At 37.3% G+C, this 12,087-nt stretch overlaps 1 protein-coding gene across 1 annotated transcript in view; it reads left to right on the top strand.

The window, feature by feature from the left end:
- The first annotated feature begins 240 nt into the window (after positions 1–240).
- LOC107103270 (niban-like protein 1) overlaps positions 241–12,087 on the top strand; it is a 33,136-nt gene continuing 21,289 nt past the window's right edge. The window contains exons 1-4 of the mRNA XM_015402912.1: positions 241–485; positions 8,104–8,234; positions 10,612–10,740; positions 10,814–10,919. Coding sequence (XP_015258398.1) covers positions 431–485; positions 8,104–8,234; positions 10,612–10,740; positions 10,814–10,919 — 421 coding nt within the window. The 5' untranslated portion in view covers positions 241–430. The remainder of the gene's footprint in view (positions 486–8,103; positions 8,235–10,611; positions 10,741–10,813; positions 10,920–12,087) is intronic.

Below are 12,087 nucleotides of genomic sequence, written 5' to 3'. Positions count from 1 at the left end.
GTGGCAACTTAAAGTCAGGGAACATGAATCTAATCATCATATCTGAGAAAAAATATTTTAAAACCAATACTTTATATTTCTTTATCTAAACTCAAATGACTTCAAACAAGTAATAAGAAACTGAGTGAAGTGTTACCAGGCTCTCCTGGTGGAGGCCACACCTTTGGCATGGCCAACTGAACACGTTGGACCAGTGATGACTCCCAGAGGGTGTGTCCTGTTGCTTTGCTGTGAAAGAGAGCAGTGTTCACCTCCTACTCCTCCTCTTTCCTCTCTCTCTCTGGGTTTTTTGGAGCAAAACAGGAGGGCAGCCAAAGCAGCACCATCCTGAGTAGGAGCCTGAAGCAGAATTCCCTGCAGGGCGTTGGAGTCTTGGAAGTCTGACCTGGGAGTTACTACAGCTGGGATACTCTGAGGATCTCCTGTCACCATGGGAGACGTGGTTTCCTCTCACCTGGATGAGGGCAGAAGGGAGATGATCTCAGGTTAGAAGCTTCTAAATTAGAACAGACTAAGAGTTTAATGGCAAAATTATGTATTTGATGCTGCTTTGTTGGATTCATAGGAGTTTAAAGTTTAATATGTCTAATCCCCTAACATAAAAGTGTGACAAATGTCCCTTTTCTTGCATTTTAAGAGTTTGAATAAAGTCCTAGTATTTTTTCTGGGATAATAAGCAGGTTTCTAAAAGACGGGGGAACATGTTTGTCTAAGTTTGGGACTGCTTGTTATTGGAGTCTGAGCAGCCTCCCACAGAGAAATGTCCTCCTCTCTGCGATTATTCCAGCAAAGCATGGAGGCAGAACGAGTCAGAGGAGCAGGGACACTTTCAGGAACCTGTGGTTTAGTCCAGTAATTACTAGAAGGATTTTACCATAGGACTGTGCATGTGTAGTTGGAATGCTTTACATTTCTGCTCTCCAAACATTTCTGGTTGTGTTTGTGTTTCCCTGGTGGTACTTAGAGAAGAAGGTTTTGGATCCTTAAATTTCAGGCGATTCTTTTTGTTTGTTGCTTTTGTGAAGCCATAAAATAAATGCTCCTTTGTGTGGAATGGAAAAAAAGGGAAGAGCGTCTTTGTTGAAATGTTTTTGTTGTCTAAAACAATCTAAAACCTACAAGCTGCATACTGAGCCTCATAACTTTTACGCTTTTCCAAGTTTGTCATGTTACAACAAACCATTACATACTTATTTGGATTTTATGTGATATTGAATGAGGGGACCTAAAAACCCAAAACTTGGTCAGTGACCCAAACCAAAAATGTTAAACCTCTTGAGAACTCAAAAAAGTCTCATGTGCCAAAAAACAAAACCTGAATCAAATATCCTCCTAACAACTCTTTAGACTCAGGCTCAAAGGCTGCAGGAAACTGAACGTATAAGAGAGTAGTTTTGCACCTCTGACCTCCACTGGCAGGCTGGCTAAGGAGAGTACTAATAAGAGAGCAGCCAAGATCCTCATGGGGAATCTGGGGGAGCTGCAGAAATTCACTGCTCAGGTGGGGAACTCTGTTGAAAGAGAAACTGTTATTGTGTGGATATGAGAGCGTAAGTTCACCTTCCTGTGGGATAACCACCCTAAACCCTCAAGCTACGATTGAAGAGTTTAGATTAAAGTCTTTTCGTTGGTCAGAATGGTCGAATCAAAATCCAGATCTAAATCAAACAGAACATTTTGAGCAAAACTTTTTTTTTTTAAAGAAGTTTAGAGTATTTTATGTTATAGTTGTGCCCCCCAGCACAGACTAAGACTTCACAGCAAAAAGGGGTGTTTAAAAAAAACAGAATGTAAGTGAAACCCAGAAAAAGTAAAAATATATATCCATGATGCCTGATAATTTCACCTGACAACATTCATTTGAATCAATATTATAATGCAAAGCTGTAAACTTGAAACAAACTCTTAATAAATAAAAACCTATCAGACTCTAAGTAGTCTTTTTAGTATTTGATAAGAACCAAATGTGGTATTGAGTAGTACTGTAGCTGAAATAATAGGCGGTTCTACAAAGTATTAATAAGCAGGTTAATTTTAAATTCACACCACATGTTGTTTAAATGAATTATTAATGTATTTTTTTTTTTTCAGAAAATAAAGGGGATTGAATAAGTGTTGGTTTACCACTTTAAAACATCCCAGTAAAACCTCATGAAGATGGTTGTAATCTGACCGTATTTATGCTGCAACAGAGCTATTATAGACATTTATGGTTTCATGTTTATAGGCCAATTATTTGTAGATCTATTATTTTAGATTTAGAAAATAATGGAGCATCATCCATCTATGTTAGTTAAACATAGAGACTAGATTTTAGTAATTTAATGTTGATTCATTTCTGAGTTCCTTTCTTCATTTAAGTATTGTTTCCATTGCTTTACATTGATGCGATAAACCTTTTCCCAATAAACAGCGGATACTTTACTGACTTCTTTCAAGCAAATATTCTTCAAATATTCAGAAAGTATAACCTTTGCTGTAAAGAAATTATGTTAGACCATTCAAGGTTTCAGAAATAATTAGTGGACTTTTTTTATACTTATGTTTTATTGAGCAGGCAATCAATAAATATGTCCTGCTTTGTTGCTTGAAAACTTTAAATCAAACCCTTAAACAAACCCAATTTTTCTCTGAAGCAACATTGTTGATTCAAGACAACATATTTGTCTTGAATCAATATTAATTTATTATCTAGAGATGTATTCATCATAGCTTTATTGGCTGATTCAACACATTACCCTCAATTTGCAATTAAATTAAACATTAACAAATAGGGAATTTGCTTTATTTATGTTTATGGGGGCAAAATAGATTAGAAAATTATGACTTTTTATACAATTAAAACTATTTTTCTAATCTTTATCAGACTTTTCTCTAACATCTGCTGATTTTATTTATTTATTTTACAGGAAAAGTGTCAATTTTCCTTTTGGTAGATAACCCTATGACAACGATCATGGGCGGCGCTCTAGACGATTGTTAGCTGATTGGCCAAGCTTCTTAGAGTGGCAGCTGACCCATCATTGTTTGAGCTCCTGTTATGATCAGCAAAATTAGAATGTTTATATCGTAAACTTGTTGATATAAACATCTAAAGAGAAAATCTTGGACATAATCTCTAAAGAATGTTTAACGTAAAGAAATCATGTGTTCATGAGTAAAGATGTCCTAACCACATGTTTACAAACCAAATGTTTTTAATTCAGTAGTCAAACACAACAATAACTGACTATTAAATGCATCATTTTATTCGCAACTCAAAACAGGGCATCAAAGAACAAGTTTTGAATATTTGAAGAGTCTAAAGATCAATGTTTTTAGTTTTAGACCCACTGATCACCAGTTAAAGTTAGAACAGGGAGTTTCTGCCAGTGTTGATGAATCACTGTTAAGGGAAAAAGTATAGTCTGTAAGTTTAGCAGTGTGCTAGTCATGCTTTGGGCTCAAGTTGCAGGAGGAAGGCAGAGGTGGCGACTTTAAATTGATGGCTTGACTCGAGTCACCAATTTAGATTATGGCTTAGTTACATTAGAAAAGATTTACAGTAAAGCGTCTTTACTTCAAATGAGTTAAGGCTCATATTAAAGCAAAATAAAAGTGTCCATATAATTTGTTTCCTCATGTTTCAGGAATAGCTCAGTATGAATTATTTTTGATTTGGACTTTACGTGGGACCTGTTAGCCCAGACTTATGACTCAAGTTGAGCAGTCTGACTCGTGTCTTAACTTGACCATTAAGACTTTAAAACTTGTGACTTGGAAAGTAGTGAGCCGGTCCCACCTCCGTCAGAAGGTAAAACTTCTGCACAAACATAAAAATTACACACAATTCACCAGGATTCTGCTTTTACTGTTTTATACCAACCCATGGCGTATTCTAACACATTAGATGAGACAATTTTAACATTTTTAGCCTCTGCTCAAAAATGTGTGATGGAAATTTACCTCCATCTAAACAACATCTCTGCCAGGAGACAAAGCAGAACTGTGGGAGGGATATTTTTCACAAAAGTCCATAATTTAGTCTCATTCTGCTGTTATTTAAATGCTTTTTATTTAACTTGGCTGCATTTAATCACAGAGCAATAAAACAGAACTAAAGCGTCTCATTGTGTGTCAGAGAGTTTAACCTGAAAAAGACTAAAGTTTCTGCAAGAATATAAAGATCCCAAACAAAATCTGTAATTTCTAATGGGTTACCCAGAGGTTCTCCCACCTTCTCTAACTCCACTAACCTAAACATCATCTAAACCTGATGCCTGACCTGAAGGTTGGTTTAAAATCCCTCAAAATGACTCTCAAAACCCAAAAATGGATCATGTAAGGAGAGGTTTAACCTTTTTTATCATCCTGATACATTTTGAGGAATCTATTCAGTTACCTTTGCAGTTTCACCAAAAACAGAGCAGCTATTTTTCTGCTGGGCTACCTGGAATAGAGTAATGTTTTCTGAGTTATGGGTGCAGCACATGAAGGGAGCAGTCAGAGGGGGGGAGGATAATGAGGTGCAGCAGGTAAAGACATGTCAGAGTTAAAACTGGCGGTATTACAGGCCCTCCCTCAGCGCCGTCTCTCTGTCCATCTCCTTTGTTTGCTCGTGTGAAACCACAACAGAGCAGCAAACAGCTTGTCCTCCTTTGAACCTAAAGTAACCATTTGTGTTCATGTATGTTATTACATGTCCTTGGATGACTTTGCATCGCTGATGTCCTCTGTTTCTCTGCATGGAACCGTACAAAAGTCTTAGGTCATCCTTAAAATCTATATTCTTTCTATTCAAGCAGTCAGATTCTGTCTCTTTCTTTCAAAGCGGTGTAGATCCAAAGTTCCTCAGACTTTCTGAAGCTCTTTCAAAGTTGTTGAAGGAACGTTTAAACATGTGGAGACACATACTCATATATATATCTGAAGACTTGCTCTCTCTTTCGCTTGTTGGCAGCCAGAATGAACCACAGACCGATCTCTCAACACATCAAATAAAAGTAGTTTGTATTTAAGCTGTGAGTCGTGTCTCTTACCAGAATCTTTATCTTTATCATGTTGTGTTTTGGTCTGTTTAAAACACATAAATACTAAAGTGGCCTAGTCAAAGTCCAAACCTAAATCCATTTGACAAACTGTTGCAAAATGAGAAACTTTGTTTTCATCCAGTCTCACTGTATTTGTTATTGTATGGATGCAACAAAAACAGATAACATGTTACTATCGTAACACCCAAAAAAAGTGGATTTCCACAACAGAATTGAAACTTTAATAATTATAAACCATACACAACAAATAACAGTGTAGACGATGTCAAATAGACTAGGATCATCGTCGCACGTTGTTTCTGTTCAGAAGTTTAAAGGATTTTCAGACTTATATGCTATAAAAAGTGATTCTAAATTACTGCAATGTGGTCAAATGTAAAGCATTTGAGGGGTAAGATGCTTTCTTTGAAAAACAGCAGGGAAGCCTGACTTAATCTAAAATAAAAGGGATGTTTGATTACTTTTGTCCAGCATTAACCGTCTGCTGCATACAAATGCAACACACAGAGAGTTATGCAAATTTTAAACTGCGTGTAGCTGTGTTATGTCAACAGTCACTGGTGGATTACCAACCATATAAGCCATGAGATCATAACTTTAAATGCAAAAACTTTCTCTATCTGTGGAAATACAGAACAATAAATGGAAATATTTTTAGAATACTGAAGGATTCAGTAAGGAGCTTAAGCTTGTCTTCCCACTCTGTCTGAATCAGGGTCCCTGTCATGTAAAACAAAACTGGATTATATTAGATAGGCCACCTGTTTCCTCGTCTCCTTCACCACAGTCTGACCTCAGACACTAAAATCACTTTTTCCTGCAGAAAAATAAACCCTGCTTGAAATCGTTCTTAGTCAGCAGCCTTCATGTCTCCTGATAAACCATCACAACAGAGTTTCTTCTACATTTTTCTGTCTTTATAACAACAAAACATCTGTAAAAACTCATCAGATGTTTGCAGCTTGGATCTGCATTTAATAAATAGCTAAAATTTAAAACCTTGAGGAGTATTGGGATCCAGGCCTCAGCTCTCAACAAAGGAAATATTTTATATCAGACCTAATAAGTGCTTTCAGGTTAAAAACAGAAGAATAAAGTGTTTTCGTTTTATTTTTTCACCTTCTAATCTTTGTTTCCATGCACCCAGAAGCCTATTTAAAGCATTCCAGTTTGCTGACTTTGGCCCAGCAGGACGTCTGCTGGAAGGTACCAACTTTCTGCATCAGTGAAGAGGAAACAGCTTTAACCAGCACCTACCTGCTGCAGAATTTAGTTAGCATCGACTCAACAGAGGCAAACATCTACAGTTAGGACCCGGCGCTGATATGTTGGAGATCAGCATTCAGATTGAAACATCTTAAGTCATAGCTATTTTTATTTCACTTTCTGCAACATTACAGAGTGGTATTTTCATTGCTTTTTGGTGATTAATTCTTCACCAAACAAAGGATATTATCAAAGAAGCGGGAAAGGAGGTGAAGAATATTTGCCTATTCCAAAAAGGAAGATGAGAACCAACCATATTTGACTCCAGCAATGTCTAATTCTCTTTTTAAAGATATTCAGAGCTGGACTTTCTGGTGTCCTTTGGATTCTTGTCCTACTGCTGCATAACCCAATTATAGCTGAGCTAAACCATCTCATAGTTAAATCATTGTCATCCACAATAAAGAGAACATTAAAAACTGTTATGAACCTTCACAGGAAAAATTGGCCTTCTAAAATTACTCAAAAAGAACATCAATGGCTCATCCAGAATGTCACAATATAAGCAAAAACTCACTGAACATCAGAGTTCATTGTTTAAAACTAAAAGAGATCCATAAGTTTGGGTGGTGAGGCTGCTTTGCTAATAAAGGAACTAAATGAACTCTTCTCTTAACAAAAGATGTTGAAGAACAACATCCAACATTCAGCTCCTGTTAGGATTTTAACTTCAAGCTAATTTTCTTTTTAGCGACAAAACAATCATCATCAGCCTCAACTCAGAGAAAACAAAATGCACATTTTAAAGGACATCTTATATAAGATAGATTAATTGCTTTCCTAGGGCTCAGAGAACAGAAGATTTACATTCTAGCGAGGTTGGAAGACACCTCAGACTCTGGGTCCTTAAGCAAGACCTTTCCTATAGCCATCAAAGGTCAGACCCAAGCAAAGTTTAGATTCAGTGACGTGAAAACATGTTAGTGCTCAAAGACCCCACAATGTGACTGAATTAAAAGCCATTCTGTTTTCTCTCAAATGAAGTTAAAGACTCATCATCACTGGCCGTTAATGGCAAAACTTTTCTTCTGGATCCTTGTCTCTTTCAGCAGATGCTCTTTCTTCACCTGTTTCTGCTTCCTCTCCGTCCTCTGATTTATCCTCCCATCTCGTCCGTCTCTCAGCTGGTGTATTTTTAATAAGCCTGTGCGTCCCTGTCCCCGTCTCCTACACATTCCCACAGTGTCCATCCTGTCCTGTCAGCGTTTTCCTTCCTGCTCTCCCTCTGCAGCCCTGCTCCCTCCTTCCTGTCATGATGCTTCCATAAACATGCCAGAGTCCTGCTCTAAGTTGCTTACCGCAGTGAAAAGCTTCATTCATCCTGTGATTCTTTGGATTTCTTTACTGTGATGATGCAGAACATCGTCCAATCTGTTACTAATGGGCTTTCACAATCTAGGTTCCTTAAAAACATTCAGATTCTGCTACAATTTACTTTTTAGACTAGCTGAATAAATCAATTTTGAAAAGCTCAATATTAAGCTAAACTTTTTGACATGTAAAAAAGTTCACCTAAAATGTGTCTGACAATGTGGACCTGCCAAAGATAGTGAGGGGACCCGAGAAGCTGGGCTTTTAAAGCAGCTAATATCAAAAACATTTTAAAAGAAAAGTTAAATATGCTCTTACTGGTAGAATGACAAAAAGTTGGATTTTTCATCTGGTTTTTAAACTTTATCACAAAATGTTCACTTCACCTTCTTTTTCAACAGGTACAGAATATTCTAAAATTGTGCATAATAGAAAATAGAATAAATCACTGAATGATGCCAGGTTTCCTGACCCTCTTTGTCTCTCTCTCCTGCAGCTCGGACCAGGGATGTGATGACACAGTTTGAGGATCTGTACGAGAAGCAGTACGCCGTCGCCCTTTTCAATGCCGTTCGCTTTGAGATAGAAGGAGGAGGCGGGACGCAACCGCAGCTGCTGCACAGAAAGGCAAGTTTTTACCCTGCAGCTGAAACCATCTGAACAGTTCGCAGAAAAAAAATGCAACATATTGTGAGAGTTCAGGCGGAATTTCAACCTATTTTCACAAAAGCTGGACTTTAAGGAAGAGAGAGTAATTAGAAAGAGAGTGTTGAGAGAAAATCATAAGAAGTCTGAAGGAGACACCTTAAACGTGGGAGAAGACACCATATCTGAGCTCTTTGGCCTTCTTCTAAAACCTGTTGGAAAACTAGAAACTGAAGTCTCCATTTACAGTAAAACATCATGATGGCAGTATTTTTTAGGAGTTGGGAGATAACCTTCCCAGAGCTACAACATAAGATCAGTAAGTGTTATAGATTGACATATTCCAAGCTGGTGATATAATTCATAATCTGTGGCAAGCATTAAAACAAATGCTCTCCATCTAATATGACTTAAAATCAAAAGAATGGACTATAACTTATTAACTGGGTAGAGCTGAACATACAAACACAGACGACTTTGGTATAAATTGGTTGCTATACAAATAAAATTAAATGGTTATGGGCATCTCTATTTGTAAAAGCAGTGCGCTTGTGCTCTGAAAAGGTTGCAAGTACCAGTTTGATTCCCACAGCCTGCACTCTGGGCTCCTGAGCAAGACCCTTAACCCCCACACTGCTCCCCAGGCGCCACACAATGGCAGCCCACTGCTCCCAATGGGGATGGGTTAAATACAGAGAGTGAATTTCCCCATTGTTAGACAGTAAAGGGATTTACATTTACATTAAAAGATTTACATTGTTTCTGCTTTTACTAACAAATTCAACAGTTTTGGAATATTTGGTATAGATGGAAAAACATCCGGACAAAAATATAGAGCCAGATTCTCTCCTAACAGTTACTGTTTGGGGAAAGATAACTGTAAGATTAGTTTTTTTACACAAATGAAGGCAGCAGGGTGTGCTGGGAGAGATCATGGATATGTTTTAAAGACGGACTGTTGTTTTTATTTGTGTTTTAAACTACCTGTAGAATATTTTCTATAGAGGTTAATTAGAGGAAACCTCTAAAAATATGAGTACCCTGTTTCCCCAAGATTTCTGGATTCATAACCCATCCCCTCAGGGAGCAGAGGGCTGCCATGGTGGGGTGCAGTAATTAGCTGAGTCATTATTTGTTAAACCTAAATGCATTCACTTTTATTTGCCTGGTATAAATTGAACAAATAACTATTGGAAGAGTCTCTGTATTTTAATTTAAGTGCAGCAAAACCTCTCAAACTTTATTTTTGCAGGCATTACTGTTAACTTTCTGCAGTGTTTTTCAACCTTGGTCCTGCCTGCACACTGCCCTGCCTGTTTTAGGTGTTTCTCTGCTTTAGCTCACCTGATTCAGTCGATTCCAGTTCAGCAAAGTTTGTTAATCTGCTATCAGTTTATATGAGGTGTGTGAAAGCTGGGAAACATTTAAAACATGCAGGGAGGCGTGCCTCGAGGACCAGAGTTGAAAAACTCTACGAGCTTATCTGGGACAATAGCTTACTGTTTGCTTTTTATTCTGTTATTTAGTGTGTCTTTAATGAAAATCGTGAACACACTGCAAAAAAAATCTAAATCTAGATAAGTCATTTTTTCTTAAAATAAGTGCATTTGTTCTTGAATTGAGGAGGTAAAAGAGACATTTTGCCATCGGAACAAGACAATTAACACTTAAAATATGAAAACACAATTGCATCGTCTTATTTCAAGTGCATATTATCTAATTATCTTATTTTAAAAGTAAAATTACACATTCCATTGGCAAACTATCTCATTAACCTGCTCAAATTAAGGGTGAATACTATTTTTAGATCGTTTTTGCAGTGCATTAAGCTTTTCCAGAAAAGTAGGGAAAGTAAAGCAGATTTGAGTCTGAAGCAGAGATAATGTTTCCTCAAATGCATGAAAAATCCTACTTTTTTGTTCAATTTTTAATGATCACTTTTCATATATAGGATTTTCAAAGAAAAGCCAAAGAGGAATCTAATCTAGTCTGGAAAATCCATCAGAAAAGCGCTAGTCTTAGTTTATTGTTTTTAAAATACCTTTATTCCCTTTACTGCTGAAAATAAAACTTTAAGAATCTGCTTTGTAGCATAAGAACCTTCCTTCTCTTCTTATTGGGAATTATTTGATCCAAGAAAGGAAATCTGCACACAAACCCAGGGTGGTGCATATCCCTTTGTAAACACCTTTAGTTCAAACTCTCCTCCCATTACTGTTAGAGAATTCCTGATCAAGCTTTCAGATGCTTGTAAGCTAAAAGAAATCCTCAATGTATGTAAATTACAAAGCTAAAAGAACCACATCTATTAATCTAGATGCTGATTTGAGAGTGAGGCCGTTGGATTTGTTTTTTCCAGGATCCTCTGGCAGGTCGCAGCATCTTCTCTGGGAATTTGTTTCAATACTTGGAGGAGAATCGGAAGTGGAGGAACCGTTTTGTCTCCGTGCCAAACAGCTACACCATCGAGCTCCACGAGAGCAAAGCGGTAGGTGGATGATGAAAGCACATCAGTTGTGAAGAACTGGGCTCTTGAGTTTAACGCCATGTTTGCTCTGCAGTCCAGTGACAGAGGGCTGCATCCGAAGGCTTCCATTAACTGTGCCGGGTACAAGGCCCTGACGTCCATGGAGAAGTACATGGAGCTGGTCAACAGCAGCCTGCCAGGTGGGACGATAATCCAGAGACGTTTTAAGTCGTTATTTGCATTTTCAAAACATTTGTGAAGCACTATCAATAATTAAAGCTCATTATTTTCTTCTTTTTTTTATTTATTTCTAGTAACTTCAATAAAAATCAGATAAAGGTTATGAGTGTGCTTTGATAAAAAAAAAAAAAAGTTATCATTATCGTGTCATTTCTTTAGTTATTTATTCAATTTAAAATTTCTTCTATAGGTTTACTTTTGTTTTTGTAAAACAGTGCTGACAGGAAAAGGCGCATGTATGTTCTAGAAATAAAATATAAAACAGAATTACTGAGTAAAAATCTATTGGATACACCTCTTAAATATATCTTTTTAAATCAAATTTGATGTCTTAAACTGAATGATTCCAGCGACACCTAAAACACTTTATATGGTGGACACTGTTGCAAGGCTGTAAATTAACTTTTGGAATTCTAAAGATGTTGAATCTAACCTGCTTGACTTAAAGTTCAGTTTTCAAGATCTCAAATTTTTTTAAAACTTGTTTAGCTATAGTTAACCTTTAACTTGAGCTTGTTGGTTCACTAGATTCACCATCCCAAGTAAAACCTTAGAAAGAGAGGATGCCAACCCTGACTGGAACCTCTACTCCAGTAGAAGAAACTGGGCTCTGCTGATTGGTTTCATAGTCCAATTAGACAAAGATGTTCATTAAAGGGTGTCAAGGTATCAGGTACGGTAGCAGAGGCATCATGCTGTGGAGTTGTTTCAATGATTTTTGATTCAGTATCAAAAATCAACACAGCTAGGCGCTCGAACATGACAATGATCCCAAACTCAGTGTGCTATTCGGAAAGCAAGGCAGTGGCGGTATCATGCTGTGGGGCTGTGTGTCATAGAAGAGCCCCAGGACTTAAAATTGGACACAACTAGGCTTGTTAATATTGGAAAGCAATCAAATCTCTTATGAAAATAGACACGTCTGTACACCTTTAAGGTCAAAGGTCAAATGAAATTTGCAGCTGTCTACATGAAGACCCAACTGTTATGGTCAGATGAGTCAAAGGCTGAGTTATTTACAAAAAAACTATGAAAAGTATTCCTCCTGAAGTGTGGAAATGGTAACTGCTCGGTGGTGGCCGAATCATGCTGTGGGACTGGTTCATTGTTCTGTGGATCAAATAAAGC

This window comes from Cyprinodon variegatus, unplaced genomic scaffold (assembly GCF_000732505.1).
Source record: "Cyprinodon variegatus isolate N-32 unplaced genomic scaffold, C_variegatus-1.0 Scaffold1408, whole genome shotgun sequence".
Classification (NCBI taxonomy): domain Eukaryota; kingdom Metazoa; phylum Chordata; class Actinopteri; order Cyprinodontiformes; family Cyprinodontidae; genus Cyprinodon; species Cyprinodon variegatus.
Note: the sequence above shows the minus strand (reverse complement) of the source record. Positions and strands in the feature narration are given on the sequence as shown.